Raw genomic sequence first — 23,039 nt, 5'->3', positions numbered from 1 at the left:
GTGGACACTAGCCTCCCCACCATCAAGAACATCTTCAGACAGCGATGCTTCAGGAAGGACCATCATCACCCAGGACATGCCCTCTTCTCAATACTCCCATCAAAGAAGAGGTACAGGAGCCTGAACACTTGTTCAATGTTTTAGGAACAGCTCCCCCCCCCCCCCACCCCCATTGGATTTCTGAACGGTCCATGAACACTGCTATGCTATTTTGCACTACATATTTATTTAATATTTCTTATTGAATACACTCTAAGTATTTTGCTCTCATTTTGCATGTACACATATATAAAATTGATAATTTTATGTACCGCTTCAGGACATGTCGGCGATAATAAACCCGATTCTGATAATCAGACACCAAGATCAGAACGCAGGCTGCAAGTTTCAACTCGGGAGGCCATTTTAGAGATTCGCTTTGGAAACTGACAAGTAATTATTTCCTACTGATATTTGAGGAACAATGCTGTACTGAACAGTGTAATGTGTGTGGATTCTTCAAGCCCATTGGGTGCGGGATTGCCTGGCTGTCCCATTGTAAGTAGGCACAGGAAGTTCAGGAAAACTGGTCCTCATTGATTCAAATTCAGATTTACTTATTGATCACACGTAATGCAAACTTACAGTGAACTGTGTCATTTGCATTAACAGCCAGCTCCACCTAACGATGTGCTGGGGGCAGCCTACAAGTGTCGCCACACATTCTGACGCCAACAGAGCCCACAATGCTCGGCAGAGCAAGACAAGTGGCAACAAGTCAAAACTAGCCCTGTCCCCACACTCTCTCTCTCTCTCTCTCTCTCTCTCTTCACTCTCCCCTCTCTTCTCTCTCTCTCTCTTCTCTCCCCCCACCCCCCAGGCTTTGGCCAGCGGAATTAGATTTCTAGAGTACCGATCAATCTTCGAGCTCCCATCTTCACTATCAACTCACGGATTAGCCATTGACGGGTCTCGAACTCCGGGCATGCTGACTGGCTGGCCCACGTGCCTCCTGGTCCCTGCGACACCACCCATTACAATACTAGGGGTTAAATAGCTACTGTATCTGGTGATTTTGTATAGAACCCACTGGGTCATCTGTGAAGTGCTGTGAAAATGGACTTCATTCCCTGGAGTGTAGGAGATTGAGGGGAGATTTGACAGAGGTATACAAAATTATGAGGGGTATAGACAGGGTAAATGCTAGCAGGCTGTTTCCACTGAGGTTGGGTGAGACTAGAACTAGAGGTCATGGGTTAAGGGTGAAAGGTGAAATATTTAGGGGGAACTTATTCACTCAGAGGGCATGGAACGAGCTGCCACCGGATGCAGGTTTGATTGCAACATTTAAGAGAATTTGGGTAAGGGTGTGGTTGGGAGAAGTGTGTAGAGTTATCTTGACGCATGTAAATGGGACTAGACGGAATAGCAGTTTGGTGCTGTCCAGAGGGGCCGAAGGGCCTGTTCCTGTGCTGTACTGCTTTTAGACTAAAGCAGGGGTTTTCTCTCTCCTGGGGTCCACCATCCCCTCAATGGTAGGGGCTCATGGCATGAAAATTTTCCCAGAGAATAAAGCCCACGAGGGTATTTCCACAGTTGCAGAACACCCAGAGATTCGCTTGTGTACAAAGATATTCCACCAATTTGGAGAGGGGAGGAGAGTCGTCCCATTTTGCTGATGTGGACCAAGGGCCTCAGTTCTGTTCCAGCCCCCGTCCTTTGCAAGTCAAGCCGATGTTCATCCTGGAGAGGCCGGTGGCACTGTAGGAATACAAAAGGTGTAGAGTCACTCGTTGCTGGTAGAGGCAGATAAATAAGGGACATTTAAGAGACTCAGACACATGGAGGGAATGGTTAGATAGGCTGTGGAGTAGGTTAAAGGGTCAGCACAATATCATGGGCCGAAGAGTATACAATGTCCTATGTAGATCAAACCTAACGAACACTCGGGTCTCGGCCCAAAACGTCGACAGTGCTCTTTCCTATAGATGCTGCCTGGCCTGCTGCGTTCCACCAGCATTTTATGTGTGTTGCTTGAATTTTCAGCATCTGCAGATTTCCTCATGTGAACACTCAGGACCCTGGTTAGACCACACTTGGAATATCGTGCTCAGTTCTGGTCGCTGCGTTATAGGAAGGACGTGGAAGCTACAGAGAGGGTGCAGAGGAGATTTACCAGGATGCCGCCTGGATTAGAGAGCATGTCATATTAGTATAGGTTCAGCCAGCTAGGGCTTCCCTCTTTGAAGGAAAATGAGAGGTGATTTAATAGAGGAGTACAAGATGATAGGAGACATAGGTCGAGTGGACAGCTTTTTCCCTGGGATGCCAATTGCTAATGCAAGAGGGCATAACTTTAAGGTGATTGGAGAAATATAGAGATGGATGACAGAGGTAAGGTTTTTACACAGGCAGTGTTGGGCACATTTTTGGGTGATGGTAGAGGCAGAAACATTAGAGACATTTAAGAGTCTCTCAGATAGGCATGTGGAAGAAAAGTGGATGTTCATGTGGGAGGAAAGGATTAATTTTTATTCATCCCCTGGTACCATGTTCCGCACACCCACCACTCTCTCTGTGTAAAAGATGTACCCCCTGAATTTTCCTCTGGTCACTTTAAAATTATGCCCTCTTGCATTAGCGATTGGCATCCCGGGAAATAGTCTCTGGCTGTCCACTCGACCTATGTCTCTTATCATCTTGTACTCTGTCAAATCACCTCTCATCCTCCTTCACTCCAAAGAGGAAAGAGGGAAGCCCTAGCTCGCTGAACCTATACTAATATGACATGCTCTCTAATCCAGACAGTATCCTGGTGAATCTCCTCTGCACACTCTCTAATCCAGACAGTATCCTGGTGAATCTCCTCTGCACCCTCTCTAATCCGGACAGCATCCTGGTGAATCTCCTCTGCACCCTCTCTAATCCAGACAGCATCCTGGTGAATCTCCTCTGCACCCTCTCTAATCCAGACAGCATCCTGGTGAATCTCCTCTGCACTCTCTCTAATCCAGGCAGCATCCTGGTGAATCTCCTCTGCACCCTCTCTAATCCAGACAGCATCCTGGTGAATCTCCTCTGCACCCTCTCTAATCCAGACAGCATCCTGGTGAATCTCCTCTGCACTCTCTCTAATCCAGGCAGCATCCTGGTGAATCTCCTCTGCACCCTCTCTAATCCAGACAGCATCCTGGTGAATCTCCTCTGCACCCTCTCTAATCCAGACAGCATCCTGGTGAATCTCCTCTGCACCCTCTCTAATCCAGACAGCATCCTGGTGAATCTCCTCTGCACCCTCTCTAATCCAGGCAGCATCCTGGTGAATCTCCTCTGCACCCTCTCTAATCCAGGCAGCATCCTGGTGAATCTCCTCTGCACCCTCTCTAATCCAGGCAGCATCCTGGTGAATCTCCTCTGCACCCTCTCTAATCCAGGCAGCATCCCGGTGAATCTCCTCTGCACCCTCTCTAATCCAGGCAGCATCCCGGTGAATCTCCTCTGCACCCTCTCTAATCCAGGCAGCATCCTGGTGAATCTCCTCTGCACCCTCTCTAATCCAGGCAGCATCCCGGTGAATCTCCTCTGCACCCTCTCTAATCCAGGCAGCATCCCGGTGAATCTCCTCTGCACCCTCTCTAATCCAGACAGCATCCTGGTGAATCTCCTCTGCACCCTCTCTAAAACTTCCACATTCTTCCTATAATGAGGCAACCAGAACTGAACATGATACTCCAGATGTGGTCTAACATGTTCTCTGATCCGGGTTTGCAAGCTACAGTCTCTGGAGGGTGTCCCACTGCGGTACTTTGGATCTTGAATGCAACCTGTGACCCCTGCACTGAGTTGATATTGTCGACATTAGATGAGCAAAGACTTGGGCTCCAGGCTGCTGCCTGGTAGAGTCGCAGAGCCATCAGGTTATACAGCACAGAAGCAGACCCTTCAGCCCATCTGATCCATACTGACCAAGTTGCCCCATCAAGCTAGTCCCATTGGCCAGTGTTTGGTTCAGAACCATCTAAGCCTTTACCTGTCCGGCTGTCTTTTACACAGTGTTATTTAGCCTTCCCCGGGAGCTCATTCCACGCATAACACCAGTGTTAGTGTTTAAAAAAACGTTATCCCTCCATAGCATAGCGGTCAGCGGGACACTGTTACCGGTTTGGGGGTTGAAGTTCAGAGTTCAATTCTGCTGCCATCTATAAGGAGTTTGTATGTTCTCGCCATGACCACGTGGGTTCCCTCCCACTGTCCAAAGTTAGTAGGTTAGTTGGTCATTGTAAATTGCTTAGGCCAGGGATAAATCAAGGGATCGCTGGGCTGGAAGGGCCTATTTTGCTTTGTATCTCTAAATAAAATAAATCTCTCCCCTCTCACCTTAAGCCAATGCCGTCTTGGTCTTGATTCCACACAACCCTGAGAGTAAATAAGGTTCACGAGCTTCCCAGGCCCAGGTGGTTAGGTGATACAGTCTTACGGTGGTATGGTAAGTAATCAGTTCAGTTCTGGAATTGGATTTGAGTAGAGTTGGAGAGAGAGAGGGAGGGAGAAAGTTGGTTTGTCTTCCAGTGCCGATGTCGATGCCGTCCTGCTGCTCCCGAAACTTACAGTCACCGACTGTGACCACAGAAAAGGGGGCCGTTTCCATGGTAACGTTATCAACCCAGGCCAGGGTTAAACACACCGACAGCGTTCCACCGGTCACTCCTTTGCCCACACTGTGAGCAAACCACCCCCCCCCCCCCCCCGGTCGTGGGCACACAAAGCTCACCAGTGCCCTCCTTGCCTCTGGCGTCGTGTGTCTGATTAAAAAGTCGATTGACCTTGCATATATCTCCAAGTGCTGAACACCAGCTGTCCATCATAGAACTCCACCTTTCAGTTTCCAAGGCAGCTCACAGACTTTCTCTCCCTCCTGCTGAATTAGTACGCAAGCTGTTCGCTCCCTCTCTCCCTCTTTTAAAGGAACAGTCCACTTTAAAATAATCCTTCAGATCTCGTCACAATTCAGTCTGTCCTTGTTCCTCGTGATTTTATATACCTCAATGAGTTCACCTTTCAGCCCATTCCCTCATCAGAATTCCTCACTGTATCCCTCTTTGATATTGACATCATAGTTGGGGTTGGCACGGTAGGATAGCGCTTATTACTGTGCCAGCGGGCAGCAGTTAATTTCTGCCACTGTCTGTCAGGAGTTGGTATGCTCTCCCTGTGACTGGGGGGTTTCCTCTGGGTGCTCTGGTTTCCTCCCACATTCCAAAGACGTACAGGTTAGGGTTAGTAAGTTGTGGATGTACTACGTTGGCTCCAGAAGCACGGTGACTCTTGCGGGCTGCCCCCAGCACATCTTCGGACTGTTTTGGTTGTTGTTGCAAATGACGCATTTCACTGTAGGTTTTGATGTTCTGACGTACACACAACAAATAAAACTAAGCTTTAATTTTTAAGTTTTTACTGACTTCAAGAGCACGTGTTCTTCAGTGTGTCCCCCTCTGGTCAAAGCTTTCTGAAGTTGATATAATGGTCACAGTTTAAGATTGGACAGTCACCGAACTCTATCCAGTAATCATAAAAGAGGAGAGCGGAGGTGGGCAAGTGGCAGGGCCCACCAGGGAACCCACACTCCTCCAGAGACAACTCCAGTGGCAGACAAGACTCCTGGGAGCAGGACTGGTCCTTGAAGATCCTGAGGGTGGTGCTCTCGATGCCTGTCCAGGCCCGAATTTGGCCAATCAGTCCATACACCTTGACGTGGGAAGGGACATTGCGCTGCAGGTGGCCGGGGTGGGAACTCAGGGTGCTGAAGCTCTTGAGGCGCAGGTCGAGAGAGACGTACCTGGGCAGGCAGGGGAAAGGAGCAAAGGAATGACACGTCAGTCAGGAGGCTGGTGAATCTGTGGAATTCATTGTCACAGACGGCTGTGGAGGCCAAGTCACTGGGTATATTTAACTTGCAGGTTGATAGGTTCTTGATTAATCAGGGCGACAAAAGTTATGGGGAGAAGACAGGAGGATGGGGTTGAGAGAGATGATAATCAGCTATGGTGGAATGACGGAGCAGACTCAATGGGCCGAGTGGTCTAATTCTGCTTCTATGTCGTATGGTCTAATATTTAAAGTGGAGGTTGATGAGTTCTTGAGTAGAAAGGATATCAAAGGTTACGGGGAGAAGGCGGGAGAATGGGTTGGAGAAGAGAATAGTAATCTGACCATGATCGAAAGGTGAAGCACACTCAGTGGAATGAATGGCCTGTGCCTTGTAATCTTATCTCAGTTCCCTTTAGCATCCTACTGCGAGAAAGAATTCAGTGTAGATAGCTGGCTTAGGAATCGAGTGAAGGATGTTATGTTGAAGTTGTACAAGATGTTAGAGGCCTAATTTGGAGCACTGTGTGTAGCTTCGGTCAGGAGAGACATCAATAGGCTTGAAAGAGTAACAGAGAAAATTTACAAGGATTTGTGAGACTTGAGGACCTGAGTTATAGGGAAAGGTTGAGTGGGTTAGGACTTTATTCCCTGGAACGTAGGAGAGTGAGGAGAGATTTGATAGAGGTATACAAAATTATGAGGAGTATCAATAAGGTAAATGCCAGCAGGTATTGTCCAGTGACATAGGGTGACTCCAGAACTAGAGGTCATAGGTTAAGGGTGCAAGGTGAAATATTTAAGGGGAACTTCCTCACTCAGTGGGTGGTGAGAGTGTGGAATGAGCTGCCAGCAGAAGTGATAGATGTGGGTTCAATTGCCATGTTTAAGAGAGGTTTCAATAGCTACGTGGGTGGGAGGGGTATGGGGAGCGATGGTCTGGTGCAGGTCGATGGAACAAGGCAGAATAACAGTTTGCACAGACTAGATGGGCCGAATAGCCTGTTTCTTCACTGTAGTGCTCTACATGGACCACACCTAGCTTCGGAGACTTGTAAAGGGCTTTGAAGGCCCAGATGGCAGCCTGGACAATGGTTCAATTTTTCCTTGGTGATCACTAGCGTCGTTCCGGCTTCCTGGCTTATTTCATGTCTTTCCTTGCCTCCCCTCGCCACAGTCCTGTCATTGGCTTCCTTCACCTCCTCGTCCTCCTCTTCAATGCTGCCCTGCTGATACCTGAAAGTAAGATTGTAATACCTGAACAAACATGATCTGTAAACTTCATAACATGCTCCGCGCTCGAAAGCCAGCGACTCATTCGGCTGACAAAGGTCTCCTTTAGTCCAGAGGAGGGAACGCGAGGGCCGGTCAGTCGGCATGCCTGGGGTTAAATGTCTTATGGGCTAAACCAATGGCTTTGAATTCACCATTGTAGGACTGGTTAAAAAAACCAAACGTTTTCAATGTTCATTCCCACCGCAGTTCACCCTCAAAGACCATCAAGTTCTTGCCTGGCTCTCTGGAGACCTGCACCCAGTTCCACGTAGTCAATGGTCCCAGTGTTGTCGGGATCCAAGAGTCTGGCCAAGATGTGGAGCTGGGCTTCCACACAAGGAATCTTCAAGTCTCGCATTCCTGAAAAATTGCAACATAGACTGAATAAACCATTCTGCTCAATACTATCTCTGACGTCAGGCCCAGTCGAGTTTACTGCCACGCATCTGCACAGGTGCGATGAAAAACTTACTTGTAGCAGCATCACAGACACACAGCATTCACAAGAGAAACAGAAATATAAATTATCCACAATTTTTACAAAGAACAATAAAGTCCATTGTGTTGCTAAACCGGTGCTTAGGGTTAGAAGATCGAACAGCACAGTACAGGCCCATTGGCCAACGATGTTGTGCCAACCTTTTAACCTACTCCAAGATCAATCTAACCCTTCCCTCTCTCGTGTCTCTGTTACACATAACTTGCTATTCTTTTCAATTAATCGTTTAAATTCATTGACAAAATACCATTTGGAGACACAGGTTATGAGGTACATGTGGGGGGGGGGGGGATCATTGGCCCTTCAGCCCACAATGTTATACTGATCCTGAAACCCATTCTAAAATCAATCAAACCCTTCCCTCTGACATAGCCCTCCATTTTTCTATCATCCTATCTAAGAGTCTCTAAAATGTCCCTAATGTATCTGCCTTTACCACCTGGTCATCGTTCTATGCACCTATCACTCTCTGTGTAAAAATAACCTACCTCCAACATCCCCCCATACTTTCCTCCAATAAAATTATACCCTCTCATATGAGCCATTTGTGTCTCTGACTGTCCACTCGATCGATGCCTCTCATCATCTTGTACACCACTGCCGAGTCACCTCGCATCCTCCTTCGCTCCAGAGAGAAAAGCCCAAGCTCACTCAACCTATCCTCATAACCCAGGCAACGTGCCAGTAAACCTCCCCTGCACCCTCTTTAAAGCTTCCACATTTTCCTATAACGATGTAACCAGCACCCAACACAATACTCCAATTCTGGTCCAACCAGGGTTTTATAGAGCTGCAGCATTACCTCACGGCTTTTGAACTCAATTCCCCCTTCTTAGCCGACCTATGAACTTGTGCCACAATTTTGAGGCATCCATAGGCCCTGTGGATCCATGTTCCTCCACACTGCCATTAACCCTGAGCTCACAACCTTCTGCTCTGGCTCTGAGGCAGGCTGCTTGTTTGCCGAGGAGTGTCTTCACATTGTGAATGTGTGCCTTACCAAGTTTAAACTCCTCATAGTGAAGGATCCCGTTGCCAGTCCGATCGTACTTGCCGAGCAGCTGCATCGCCTGCTCTTGGTGTGTCTTCAGCCATTTGTCCATTCGATCCAGGAAAAGTCCGTACTCTTGGCTATCCCTCTGGAATTCTTCAGCTGCTTTTGCAAGCTTCTCCTTTCCCAAAAAAAACCCCACACACACAGGGTTAGCATCGGCTAATATTTTCATTGACAAAGGCAGTCAGTTGAGTGGCTAGATACAGCTCAAATGCTATCAGTAAATAACTATTTTTGGTAGAATTTTTCAGCTGGTCACGAGGAGGCGTACGGGAGTGAGAGAGATCAGCTGGTTGAGTGGTGTCACAGTAACAACCTTGCACTCGATGTCAGTAAGACCCAGGAATTGATTGTGGACTTCAGGAAGGGGAAGTTGAGCGAACACACACCAGTTTCAAGTTCCTGGCAGTCAACATCTCTAAGGATCTATCCTGGGCTCGACATACTGATGCAATTACAAAGAAGGCATGGGAATGGCTATATTTCATCAGGAGCTGCAGGAGATTTGGTGTGTCACCAAAGACATTCACAGATTTCTACAGATGTACTGTGGAGAGCATTCTAACTGGCTGCATCATCACCTGGAATGGAGGGGCTACTGCACAGGATCAGAAAAAGCTGCAGAAAGCTATAAACTCTGTTAGCTCCATCATGGGCACGAGCCTCCCCGGCATCCGGGACACCTTCAAAAGGCGATGCCTCAAAAAGGTGGCATCCATCATTAATGGCCCCCGTCACCCAGAACATGCCCTCTTCTCATTGCTACCATCAGGGAGGAGGTACAGGAGCCTGCAGACATCGTCAATGATACAGGACCCCCACCACCCAGGACATGCCCTCTTCTCATTGCTACCATCAGGAAGGAGGTACAGGAGCCTGCAGACATCGTCAATGATACAGGACCCCCACCACCCAGGACACGCTCTCTTCTCATTGCTACCATCAGGAAGGAGGTACAGGAGCCTGAAGACACACACTCAACATTTTAGGAACAGCTTTGTCCCATCTGCCATCAGATTTCCAACTGACAATGAACCCATGAATTCTACCTCAGTATTTTTCCTCTCTTTTTGCACTACTTATTTAATTTTCTTTTTTATATATGAAGTTCAAAGTAAATAATTTTCAAAGTACATATATATCACCATTTACAATACAATCTTGAGATTCATTTTCTTACGAGCATACTCAATAAGTCTACAGAATGATAGCCATAGCAAATTCAACGTAAGACCACACATCTGGGGTGCAGAAGACAACAAACTGTGCAAATACAAAAAGTAGAAATGATAATAATGAATAAATAAACAATAAATATCAAGAACATGAGATGAAGAGTCCTTGAAAATGAGTCGATAAGTTGTGGGAACATTTTAATGATGGGGCGAGAGAAGTTGAGTGAAGTTATCCTCTCTGGTTCAGGAGCCTGATGGTTGAGGGGTAATAACTGTTCCTGAACCCGGTGGTGTGAATCCTGAGGCTCCTGTATCACCTTCCTGATGGCAGCAGTGAGAAGAGAGCATGTCCTGGGTGGTGAGGTGGTGGGGACCCTGATGATGGACCCTACTTTCCTGTGACAGCATTTCATGTAGATGTGCTCAGTGGTGGGTAGGGCTTTACCTGTGATGGACCGGGTCAAATCCACCTCTTTTTGTAGGATTTTTCGTTCAAGGGCATTTCCATACCAGGTTGTGATGCAGCAGTCAATATACTCTCCACCACATATGTATAGAAGTCTGTCAAACTTTTAGATGTCATGCCAAATCTCAGCAAACTCCTAAGGATGTAGAGATGCTTACATGCTTTCTTCGTAATTGCAGTTTGGTGGTGGGTTCAGGACAGATCCTCCAAAATAATAACAGTGAGCAGTTTAAAGTTGCTGACCATCTCCATCTCTGACGAGGACTGGCTCGTGGACCTCTGGTTTTGTCCTCCTGAAGTCAATAATCAGCCCCTTGGTCTTGCTGACATTGAGTGGGAGGTGGTTGTCATGTTAACACATCAGTCAGATTTCCAATCTCCCCCTACACGGTGATTTGTCACCTTTGATATGTCTTTGATCGTGGTGTCATCAGCAAACATGAATATACTTATTATGATTTATAGTATTTACTTTTGCAATTGTTACGTACCCCGTAACTGGGTTAACAGACCAGCAGAAATGGAATGATACGTTGGAGTCTGGTGGTACTGTGACTAAAGGTGTTTATGAGTAAACTAAACAATACAGTATCAAAAATGCCAATATACATATAAAACAGGTTAGCAATGATAAAAACAGAAGTGTAGGAATAATAATCAACAGTAAAAAACAAGCTATCAAAGTCTAGGGGTAAATGAATTGTCATAAGAGAATATAGAGTTCAGTTCAGTTCGTGCTGAGGTGGTTGTTGTTGTGTTGCAATGTTGGAGAGAGAGCGAGAGATGAGCAGCTGCAGCAGGCAAACCTTCTGTCATCTTCTTGTTCCGTTGTACCGTTGGGGTCACCGATTATGACCCTTCCGTTCCAGGCTAGACCGTTCTTCAGTGATGGACTCGTCACGCAGGCAAGGGCAGACACACACACGTCCCCACTGGTCTGCCTTCATCCACCGTACTCCGGACTGATTCTCCTGAACCGATCCTCCAGGCCCCCACCTTCCTGTGGGTGAACAACACTCTTTCAGTGTCCACTGGTGTGTCTGAGGGTGTCTCCCCAGATCCGTCTTTTATCCCCACTGACGGGGTATCAGCCATCCATCAACTCAACATGTCCATCAAACTAGTCCACTCCCTGCTGTCTCAGCAAGAATGTTAACGAGCAAAGTGTCCTTGTAGCAAAAGGTAAATAATCAGTGAAGAAGCCATAATACATAAATCATTTGTCTCTCTCCCTCTCTTATCTGTAGCAGATGTCTCTACCTCAGTTCTTCATCTCTCTCTCATTAGCAGCATAGTTCCCGGTGGGGGGGGGGTGGGTCAGCCCTGGACCCCATTTCCTTCTGGTTTGTTCAGCACACATAACACAATGTACTGCTACCCGCAGAACAACAATTTTCATGACATACGCCAGTGATATTCATCCTTATTCTGATCTTGTACAGAAATCGGCATCTCGACATCAGCACACCACCAGTCCCTCAACCATGAGCAAAGAACCTGCTTTCTCCACCCCACAAACACCTCAACACGTACAAGCTCCACGGGACGTCTAATTGACTCGGTTTTCAGATAGATAGACACTTTATTGATCGCAAAGGAAATTACGGTGTCACAGTAGCATTACAAGTGCACAGGTATACAAATATCAGAAGAGTAGTAAGAAAGAATAAAAAATAAGTTACCTCAAACAGTCTAACAGGAGGGGTCATCATTAAAGATTGACTCATTAAACGGCCCAAAGGCCAAGGGTAAGAATGACCTCATATCGCTATGAGGAGCAGCGCAGTTGTCTTAGTCTATTACTGAAAGTGCTCCTCTGTTCAGCCAAGGAGCCATGCAGAGGGTGAGAAACATTGTCCGGAATTGCCAGGACTTTCCGTAGGGTCCTTTGTTCTACCACAGCCTCCAGTGTGTCCAGTTTGACTCCTATAACAGAGCCAGCCTTCCTAAACAGTTTATTGAGCCTGTTGGCATCACCCACATTGGTGCCATTCCTCCAGCACATCACCGTATAGAAGATTGTTCTGCTGACAATAGACTGGTAGAATATGTAGAGACCTGCACACTCCAAAGGACCCCAGTCTGCTCAGGAAGTAGAGACGACTCTGGCCCATCTTGTACCCAGCCTCTGTGTTGGTGCTCCAGGTGCACCCCAGGTACTTGTAGGTTCTCACCACATCCACGTCCTCACCATCAATAGTAACAGGGAGCAGTGCAGGCTTAGTCATCCTAAAGTCCGCCACCATCTCCTTTCTCTTATCGATGTTGAGCTGCAGATGATTCAGCTTGCACTATTCGACAAAGTCCTCCACCAGGGCTCTTTTATCATCCTCATGTCCTCCCTTTACACACCCAACTATTGCTGAGTCGTCAGAGAATTTCTGCAGATGACATGACTCAGTGTTGTATCTAAAGTCCGAGGTGTACAGGGTAAACAGGAAGGGAGCCAATACAGTCCCATGTGGGGCCCCAGTGCTGCCTATAGCCATGTCTGAAGCAAGCTCTGAAGCCACACAAACTGTGGTCTGCCAGTCAGGTAGTCTATTAACCAGGATACAATGGAAGTGCCAACCTGCATTGAATGGAGCTTTTCCCCCAGCAATGAGGGGGTAGTTTGTGGGTGGTGGGAGGGCAGGAACAGGGCTTGTTTTGAGTTTGTGGGTGAGAGGGAGGAATGGGGGCTTGTCTTGCTGTTGTTGCTGTTACTTGGTCAACTTCCCAGCTCTTGACTTCACCCCTCCCCCTCTCCTGGTTTCACTAGTCACCTGCCGCCTTGCACTTCTTCCTCCTCCACACCCCCACCCTTACTCTGACCTCCTCTCTTTCTTTCCAGTCCTGACGAAGGGTTTGGGCCCAAAACAGCAACTGTTTACTCTTTTCCACAGATGCTGCCTGGCCTGCTGAGTTCCTCCAGCATTCTGTGTGTGTGTGTTGTGCTCTGTGCTGTTCTGCCGAGCATTGTGGACAGGCTCTGTTGGCAATAGAACGTATAGTGACACTTGCGAGCGGCCCCCAGCACATCCTTGGGTGTGTTGGTTGTTAACAAAAAGATGACTTCACTATATGCTTTGATGTACACATAATACATAAACCTGACTATATAACCATATAACCATATAACAATCACAGCACGGAAACAGGCCATTCCGGCCCTCCTAGTCCGTGCCGAACTCTTAATCTCACCTAGTCCCACCTACCCGCACTCAGCCCATAACCCTCCACTCCTTTCCTATCCATATACCTATCCAATTTTACCTTAAATGACACAACTGAACTGGCCTCTACTACTTCTACAGGAAGCTCATTCCACACAGCTATCACTCTCTGAGTAAAGAAATACCCCCTCATGTTTCCCTTAAACTTTTGCCCCCTAACTCTCAAATCATGTCCTCTCGTTTGAATCTCCCCTACTCTCAATGGAAACAGCCTATTCACGTCAACTCTATCTATCCCTCTCAACATTTTAAATACCTCGATCAAATCCCCCCTCAACCTTCTACGCTCCAATGAATAGAGACCTAACTTGTTCAACCTTTCTCTGTAACTTAAGTGCTGAAACCCAGGTAACATCCTAGTAAATCGTCTCTGCACTCTCTCTAATTTATTGATATCTTTCCTATAATTCGGTGACCAGAACTGTACACAATATTCCAAATTTGGCCTTACCAATGCCTTGTACAATTTTAACATTACATCCCAACTTCTGTACTCAATGCTCTGATTTATAAAGGCCAGCGTTCCAAAAGCCTTCTTCACCACCCTATCTACATGAGACTCCACCTTCAGGGAACTATGCACTGTTATTCCTAGATCTCTCTGTTCCACTGCATTCCTCAATGCCCTACCATTTACCCTGTATGTTCTATTTGGATTATTCCTGCCAAAATGTAGAACCTCACACTTCTCAGCATTAAACTCCATCTGCCAACGTTCAGCCCATTCTTCTAACCGGCATAAATCTCCCTGCAAGCTTTGAAAACCCACCTCATTATCCACAACACCTCCTACCTTAGTATCATCAGCATACTTACTAATCCAATTTACCACCCCATCATCCAGATCATTTATGTATATTACAAACAACACTGGGCCCAAAACAGATCCCTGAGGCACCCCGCTAGTCACCGGCCTCCATCCCGATAAACAATTATCCACCACTACTCTCTGGCATCTCCCATCTAGCCACTGTTGAATCCATTTTATTACTCCAGCATTAATACCTAACGACTGAACCTTCTTAACTAACCTTCCATGTGGAACTTTGTCAAAGGCCTTGTTGAAGTCCATATAGACTACATCCACTGCCTTACCCTCGTCAACATTCCTCGTAACTACTTCAAAAAATTCAATAAGGTTTGTCAAACATGACCTTCCACGCACAAATCCATGCTGGCTACTCCTAATCAGATCCTGTCTATCCAGATAATTATAAATACTATCTCTAAGAATACTTTCCATTAATTTACCCACCACTGATGTCAAACTGACAGGTCTATAATTGCCAGGCTTACTTCTAGAACCCTTTTTAAACAATGGAACCACATGAGCAATACGCCAATCCTCCGGCACAATCCCTGTTTCTAATGACATCTGAAAGATCTCCGTCAGAGCTCCTGCTATCTCTACACAAACTTCCCTCAAGGTCCTGGGGAATATCCGGTCAGGTCCCGGAGATTTATCCACTTTTAAATTTCTTAAAAGCGCCAGTACTTCCACCTCTTTAATTGTCATAGGTTCCATAACTTCCTTACTTGTTTCCCACACCTTACACCATTCAATATCCTTCTCCTTAGTGAATACCGAAGAGAAGAAATCGTTCAAAATCTCTCCCATCTCCCTCAGCTCCACACATAGCTGACCACCCTGATTCTCTAAGGGACCAAATCCTCTTGCTTTTAATATAACTGTAGAAGCCTTTCGGATTTACTTCCACCTTATTTGCCAAACCAAACTCGTAACTTCTTTTAGCTTTTCTAATCTCTTTCTTAAGTTTCCTTTTACATTCTTTATATTCCTCGAGCAATTCCTTTACTCCATGCTGCCTATATCTATTGTAGACTTCCCTCTTTTTTCGAACCAAGTTTCTAATATCCCTTGAAAACCATGGCGCTTTCAAACCTTTAACCTTTCCTTTCAACCGAACAGGAACATAAAGATTCTGTACCCTCATAATTTCACCCTTAAATGACCTCCATTTCTCTATTACATCCTTCCCATAAAACAACTTGACCCATTCCACTCTCTCTAAATCCCTGCGCATCTCCTCAAAGTTAGCCTTTCTCCAATCAAAAATCTCAACTCTAGGTCCAGTCCTGTCCTTCTCCATAATTATATTGAAGCTAATGCTATTGTGATCACTGGACCCGAAGTGCTCCCCAACACATACATCTGTCAGCTGACCTATCGCATTCCCTAACAGGAGATCCAACACTGCCCCATCTCTAGTCGGTACTTCTATGTATTGTTGCAAAAAGCTATCCTGCACACATTTCACAAACTCTAAACCATCCAGCCCTTTTACAGAATGAGCTTCCCAATCTATGTGTGGAAAATTAAAATCTCCCACAATCACCACCTTGTGTTTACTACAAATATCTGCTATCTCCTTACACATTTGCTCTTCCAACTCACGCTCCCCATTAGGTGGCCTATAATACACTCCTATCAGTGTTACTACACCTTTCCCATTCCTCAATTCCACCCAAATAGCCTCCCTAGAGGAGCTCTGTAATCTATCCTTCCAAAGCACCGCCATAAGATTTTCTCGGACAAGCAATGCAACACCTCCTCCTCTGGCCCCTCCTACTCTATCACACCTGAAGCAACTAAATCCAGGAATATTTAGTTGCCAATCACACCCTTCCTGCAACCATGTTTCACTAATAGCTACAACATCATAATTCCAGGTATCAATCCACACTTTAAGCTCATCCACCTTTCTTACAATGCTCCTAGCAATAAAATAGATACATTTAAGATACTCTCCACCTAGTTAAGCATGGTCAGTCGATTCTCGAGCTTCCCATCAAATTTCAGGTAGTAATAAATCTGACTGGAATTCTGAAGCAGATCTGATGAATTAACCATCACCTCTGACCAAAAAGTCAAATATCTCTCTGACCCAGCTGACCCACCATCGGCTGTTGATTTCTCTCCACAGACGCCTCCTGACCTGCTGAGTTCCTCCAGTGTTTTGTGTGATTTGTTCTGGCCCAGGTGTGAGATTCCTACCCATGGACACAGGCTACACCCTAACTTTCTCCAGCTCAGGAAACGGAACTTACTTTTTCTCGTTCCTCTTTGGACAGTGCTGGTTTCCTCTTCGTTTTCTTTCTGCCCTTTTTCTTGTCTGTTCCTTGGTCCTTGAGGCTGAAGGGTTTCTTTGTGTTTGGAGGGCCCATTTCAGAGCTGGGGCGGAAGTCCTGGAGAAAGGGATTGCATTGAGAGTTAACTCCTTGCTACCCTGAACCATCAGTGTTGGGGAGTGTCCAGCTTCTCCTTGTACCCTCGTTAAAGATTTAAAGGTTAGCTTTATTTGTCATGCGCACATCGGAACATACAGCGAAATGTGGCATTTACATCAAACCAGCCAGGATTTCACTTATATACATCATAAATGTAACTGCATGTGTTTCTGTCATCGTAACTCTTTGTGCTAAACGTTCTGTGTATGGCACTGCGGTTTGCACCTTGGCCCCTGAGCAACACTGTCTTGTTTGGCTGTGTCAAGTGTATGGTTGAATGACAATCAAAATTCAACTTGAACTTGTAACAGAAAGCATTGTGCTGACCGCTACACTACCGTGCAGTGCGACAGGCCTCTGTCCACTTTTCTCTGCTTCCCAGTAGCTTTGCGTCTGCCTGAATAATGCTGCATTTACTTAGAGTTACAGAGTCATATAGCACAGGAACAGATGCTTCGGCCCAACTGATCTGAGATTCTATCCCAGCTCGTCCATTTGACAACACACACAAAATGCTGGGGGAGCTCAGCAGGTCAGGCGGCATCTACAAAGAGGAGTAAACAGTCTACATTTCGAGCCAAGACCCTTCATCGGGACCAGAAAGGACAGAGGCAGAAGCCAGAGGAAGAAGGTGGAGGAGGAGGAGGAGGAGTATAAACTGGTAGGTGATAGATGAGACCAGGTGAGGGGGGAGGTAGGTGGGTGGAGGGAGGGGATGGAGTAAGAAACCTGGAGGAGGCAAAAGGCTGACGAAGGGCTGTTTGAGAAAGGGAAGGAGGAGTGGCATTGGAGAAAGGGAGAGGGAGATGATGGGCCAGTGAAGAGTAGAGAATGGGTGAGAGGTAAGTCAGAATAGGGAATGGCAAAAGAGAGGGGGGGGGGGAGAAATGACCAGATGTTAGAGAAATCAATGTTCATGCTACACAGACAGAATATAAGGTGTTGCTCCTCCAAGACGAGTTTGGCCTCATCAGGCAGCAGAAGAACCATGGACGTGGGAATGGGAATGGGAATGGGATGTTGGAATGGGAATGGGAATGGGACGTTGGAATGGAAATGGGAATGGGAATGGGAATGGGACGTTGGAATGGGAATGGGAATGGGAATGGAAATGGGAATGGGAATGGGAATGGGAATGGGATGTTGGAATGGGAATGGGAATGGGAATGGGATTGGGACGTTGGAATGGGAATGGGAATGGGAAGTGAGGTGAAATGAGTGGCCACTGGGAGATCCTGACTTTTTACAGTGCACTGCATTTGCCGAGTTACCATATATCCAGTCCTGGAAGTAATGCAGGAACATTTAGAACCAAAACCATTGTTAACTGCAGAACACTTTAGGTCTCATAAGCAGAATCAAGATGAAGTGGAGTCCATTTTAGCCTACATGACTGAATTGAAGAGATTGCCTGAGCATTGTCAGTTCAGCAATGGGTTTACTGATACACTAAGAAATCGTTTAGTTTGTGGAATCTTAAAAGAAGACATTCAAAAAACAGCTCCTAACTGAAGCACAACTTACATTTAAAAGAGCAGTTGAAACCACTGTATTAATGGAAACAGCAGGCAGCGACACAATTCAGTTACAGTCAAGAATGAAAGGGAACGTGAAAGAAAAATGAGGCATCTAAACAGAAATCAGCCTGGCCAAACAAATTGTGTTGCTGTTGTGGCAGGGGCTCACATGCACCAGACCAATGTAGGTTTAAAGATGAAACTTGCAGAAAATGCAACAAACTAGGACACATATAGACAGCGTGTCGGGCAGACAAAAATAAATGGACTGTTGAGGAAAGAGAAAAAGCTAAAATGTCAAGTTGAGTTTCAAAGACACTAATCTGCATGCTGTTGATGGAAAATCTGGTAATGGTGAGAGTAACACAGGGTTGGGTAACTCAAGTTGGAGCAGCAACACCTCATATTCCGTTCTGTCTACCTCCAACCTGATGACACAAACATTGATTTCTCTAACTTCTGGTCATTTCTCCTCCTTCCACCCTTCTCTCATTTTTCACATTCCCATTCCAGTTGCCCTCTCACTCCTTCTCTTCCCCTTATCACCTCCCCCTGGGTCCCTTCCTCCTCTCCTTACTCCCGCGGTCCACTCTCCACTCCTATCAGATTCCTTCTTCTTCAGGGCTTCACCTCTTCTTACTCCCTCGCAGCTACTTACTTCATCCCTTACACCAGAAAATCCGCAGGTGCTGGGAATACAAACCAACACACACACACACACACAGTTTTCTTTCCGCCTGGCCTGCTGAGTTTCTCCAGCATTTTGTGTACTTTGTTCTGTCTGTAGGGTATTAGACAGGGAACGTTCCGGGTCGTAACCTCCTCATACTTTTCTTTTCACCTCTTATTTTCTATTTTTTCGCTCTGCTTTCTTCCCCTTTATCTCTTGTACCTGTTTGACTGTCCATCCGTCCAACACCGAGTTCTCCCTCTGTCTCCCACGGTTTCTCTGATTGCCCCTCTCAGCCTTGCTCCAGGCCCCCTTTCATTCCCTTTGCATGAATGCACTTGCCCCCGAGGCTTGTTCTTCGCCTGCTTCCCCGACATGTTCGGAAAGCTTACCGTGAAATCTCCTGGACATTTCCGAGCGGCACGGTTGCTAGGACGCGTTGCCAGGGCGAGCGCCAATCTCGCGAGGTTTGGAGTGGCTACTCTCCTTTGATTGACAGGTGGGCGTATCAGTTCTCTGCAAGATTCTGCGTGTTGAAGCGACTGGCGACGGACTGGAATAACACATGATCTCCAGTGCAAATTACCCCAAAAGAAGGCAAATACAGACACCTCGAAGGGAAAAACTTTTTTTAAAACTGCAACAACACACACAAAATGCTGGTGGAACACAGCAGGTCAGGCAGCATCTATAGGGAGAAGCACTGTCGACTTTTTGGGCCGAGATCCTTCGTCAGGACTGCAGATGCTGGAAATTTGTCAGAGACGCTGGAGATTCTACGCATTCTGGGAATCTTGAGCAACATACACAAAATGTTGGACGGACTTCTATCAAGTCATCTCTCATTCTCGCCAAAGAGAAAAGACCAAGATCACCCAACCTCTTCTCCAGAAAAGCTCTCTAATCCAGGTTGCATCCCTGGGAAACCTCCACTGCACCCCCTCTAAAGCTTCCACATGTACCCTATAGAAAATCATAATCAGGTTTAACATCACCGGCATATGTCGTGAAGTACATTCCAAACGTAATATTGAAAGTATAAATTAGAATAAGATGTATGTATAAATATTAAATCAGTAGTGCAAAAAGGAAGGGGAAATACTGAGCTAGTGTTCATGGTTCATTATTCAGAAATCTGATGGGAGGGGCAGGAAGAAGCTTTTCCTGAAATGTTGAGTGTTTGTCCTCAGGCTCCTGTACCTTCTCCCTGATGGCAGCAATGAGAAGAGGGCATGTCCTGGGTGATGGGGGTCCTGTATCATTGACGATGTCTGCAGGCTCCTGTACCTTCTCCCTGATGGCAGCAATGAGAAGAGGGCATGTCCTGGGTGATGGGGGTCCTTAATGATGGATGCTGCCTTTTTGATGCATCACCGTTTAAAGATGTCCTCAATGCAGGGGAGGCTGGGAGCCCCAACCACCATCCATTCCTCAGTATAGAAACACATCCCTTTAGAACAGAGATGAGGAGGAATTTCTTTAGCCAGAAGTGGGTGAATCTGTGGAATTCATTGCCGCAGACAGATGTGCAGGTCAAGTCATTGGGTATATTTTAAATGGAGGCTGATAGTCTCTTAATTAGTAAGAACATCAAAAGTTGCAGAGAGAAAGTAGGAGAATGGGGTTGAGAGGGATTTTAAAAAATCAGCCATGATGGAACAGTAAAGCAGATTTGATGGGCCAAATGGCCTAATTCTGCTGATATGTTTTATGGTCTTTTGGGGGGAGTCACTGAGGTTTTGAAAAAGTACTGGTGGCTCCCAGCAATGACACAAAGGACCTGGATGAAGACAGTGGGTCAGACAGCACCAGTGGAGGGGAATGGGATTAGGGGAAATGACATTAGGGGAATGGGATTAGGGCAATGGGTTTGGGGAGATGGGATTAGGGCAATGGGTTTGGGGAGATGGGATTAGGGGAGATGGGATTAGGGCAATGGGATTGGGGAGATGGGATTAGGGCAATGGTCTCGAGCAGCCTGTGGGCCTTCATTTTGAGGTTCTGTTGGAGAAGATGCGAGAACCTCAACTGTAAACACATCACTGGAGAAACCCACATTCACAATCACCACTCCCCCCACCCCCAGCCCGGGCGCAGAAGGAAATGTCTGGTTGGAAGTTTGATCCAAAGTATGAACTGCTGTATTTTGCACACTGGTTGAACACCCAAGCTGGGGTGGTCTTTCATCGATTCTGTTATGAATTTATTGAGCATGTCTGCAAGAAAATGAATCTCAAGGTTGTACATGGTGACATAGATGTACTTTGATATTAAATTTACCCTAAATTGAACTTTGAACTATCTTCAACTTAATTGTTAGGGTCTTTTTCCCACTCCTAGTGTATACTATGTGAGGACATAGCTTGAAGGTGAGAGGGGAAAGTTTAAAGAGATATGTGGGTAAGTATTTTACGCAGAGAATGATTTCAGATTTATTTATCATGCGTACATCGAAACATACCCTGTACAGAGAAATGCATCATTTGCACTAACGAGCAACACACCCGAGGGTGTGCTGGGGGCAGCCTGCAAGTGTCACCACACATTCCGGTGACAACGTACCATGCCCACAACGCTTGGCAGAACAGAACACAACGAGCAAGAAAGCAAACCAACAACAGCAAAAGCGATCCCCGTTCTTCCCGCCCACCCTCACATAAACACAATCCTTGATCCCCAGGACAGGCCCCCTGCAGGCACAGACTCAGGCCTTAACCAATAGCAGACAGCAGGCTTTGATCTCCCCAGCAAACTCGCAGAAAATTACAGACTCAGCTCTGGCCAACAGGCCTTGACTTTTAGATTTCTGATTCGGCCTTGGGCTTTGACCCCGGGATATGCTGATCATCAACTACTAGGCATTAAAGTCCAGCCTCGCCGATGACTGGCTCCTGAACAGGAAGGCTCAAAGTCTGGATTCACTGATTTGCGAACCCGGGGGTCATTGGAACTGGTGCCTCCTGCCCGCGTGGAACTCTAAATCCGAAACCCACCAACAACATGCTGAAATGTTTTCCTGGCTTGGGGGCAGGGGTGGGGGGGGGGCCCTCGTCCACGTCCTGCCGACCCAACGTCCAATATCGAACCACAGAGGTCCCACGTCTGTGTCACTGGCCTTTGATCTCGGAATGGAAACTTAAAACTCTGTCCTGACCAGAACCTTGCATTCATAGATCAGGCACGGCTCCTGGACTCCTCATGTTTCAGCAAAGAGCTTTCCTGATGTTCCATTCTCTTTTATTTTATTTAGAGACACAAGACGGAACAGGCCCTCCAGCAACCATAGAGCGTAGCGGTCAGCGGGACGCTATTACAACGTGGGGCGTCAGAGTTCAGAATTAAATTCCAGCATCCCCTGTAAGGAAACTGTATATCCTCACTGCGGAATGTGTGGGCTTTCTCCAGGACCCCCCCCCCCCCCCGGTTTCCTCCCACAGTCCAAAGGCGTACTGGGTAGGTTAATGGGTCATTGTAAATCATCCTGTGATTCGGCTAGGGTTAAATCGGGGTTGTTGGGGGTTACAGGGTGACGCAGCTCGAAGGGCCGGAAGGGGCCAACTCCATGCTGGGTCAATTAATAAAACAAAATAACCCCCCCCCCCACCCAGTTTTATCCCAGCCTGATCACAGGGCAATTCACAATGACCTATTAACCTACTAACCAGTACGTCTCTGGGAGGTGGGTGGAAGGACGGGGCGAAGGTACAAACTTGTTATAGACGGCGCTGGAACTGAGCTCTAAACTCAGGAATGGCTCAGAGCAGAATACGACATTACCGTAACACCAAATAGCTCAGATGAAACTGCACTGAGCACCCAGGTCAGGCTGGAATGAACCGACACATTTCACACACTAACCAGATGGGTTTTAACAACTGCTGTGTACCGTTCGGCTTGGTACTCAAAAATACAGTAACAAACTACAACAGATTCAGAGTGGATCCAATTATAAGCGTTTTTTATTACTTGCAAGGGAAGAGCTACCTTCACGCATTAAATCATTTGGAAAGAAGCTTCAATCTTACAACTCAAAACAGACCATTTGATACATTTAAAAAGTCCGGTAATTCACCAA

At 46.6% G+C, this 23,039-nt stretch overlaps 1 protein-coding gene across 1 annotated transcript; it reads right to left on the bottom strand.

The window, feature by feature from the left end:
- Positions 1-219: 219 nt before the first annotated feature.
- On the bottom strand, positions 220-21,979 carry LOC140714830 (uncharacterized). Its single transcript, XM_073026469.1, has 8 exons — positions 21,958-21,979; positions 19,357-19,575; positions 16,598-16,735; positions 8,619-8,790; positions 7,356-7,479; positions 6,883-7,080; positions 4,357-5,815; positions 220-1,740 (listed from the first exon to the last, which is right to left on the bottom strand). Exons 1-7 carry the CDS (start codon positions 21,964-21,966, stop codon positions 5,476-5,478), a joined length of 1,200 nt encoding a protein of 399 aa, XP_072882570.1. The 5' UTR covers positions 21,967-21,979; the 3' UTR covers positions 220-1,740; positions 4,357-5,475.
- Positions 21,980-23,039: the final 1,060 nt, after the last annotated feature.

The sequence above is a fragment of the Hemitrygon akajei genome, chromosome 22 (genome assembly GCF_048418815.1).
Source record: "Hemitrygon akajei chromosome 22, sHemAka1.3, whole genome shotgun sequence".
Classification (NCBI taxonomy): domain Eukaryota; kingdom Metazoa; phylum Chordata; class Chondrichthyes; order Myliobatiformes; family Dasyatidae; genus Hemitrygon; species Hemitrygon akajei.
This window is presented reverse-complemented; position numbering and strand designations above follow the sequence as displayed.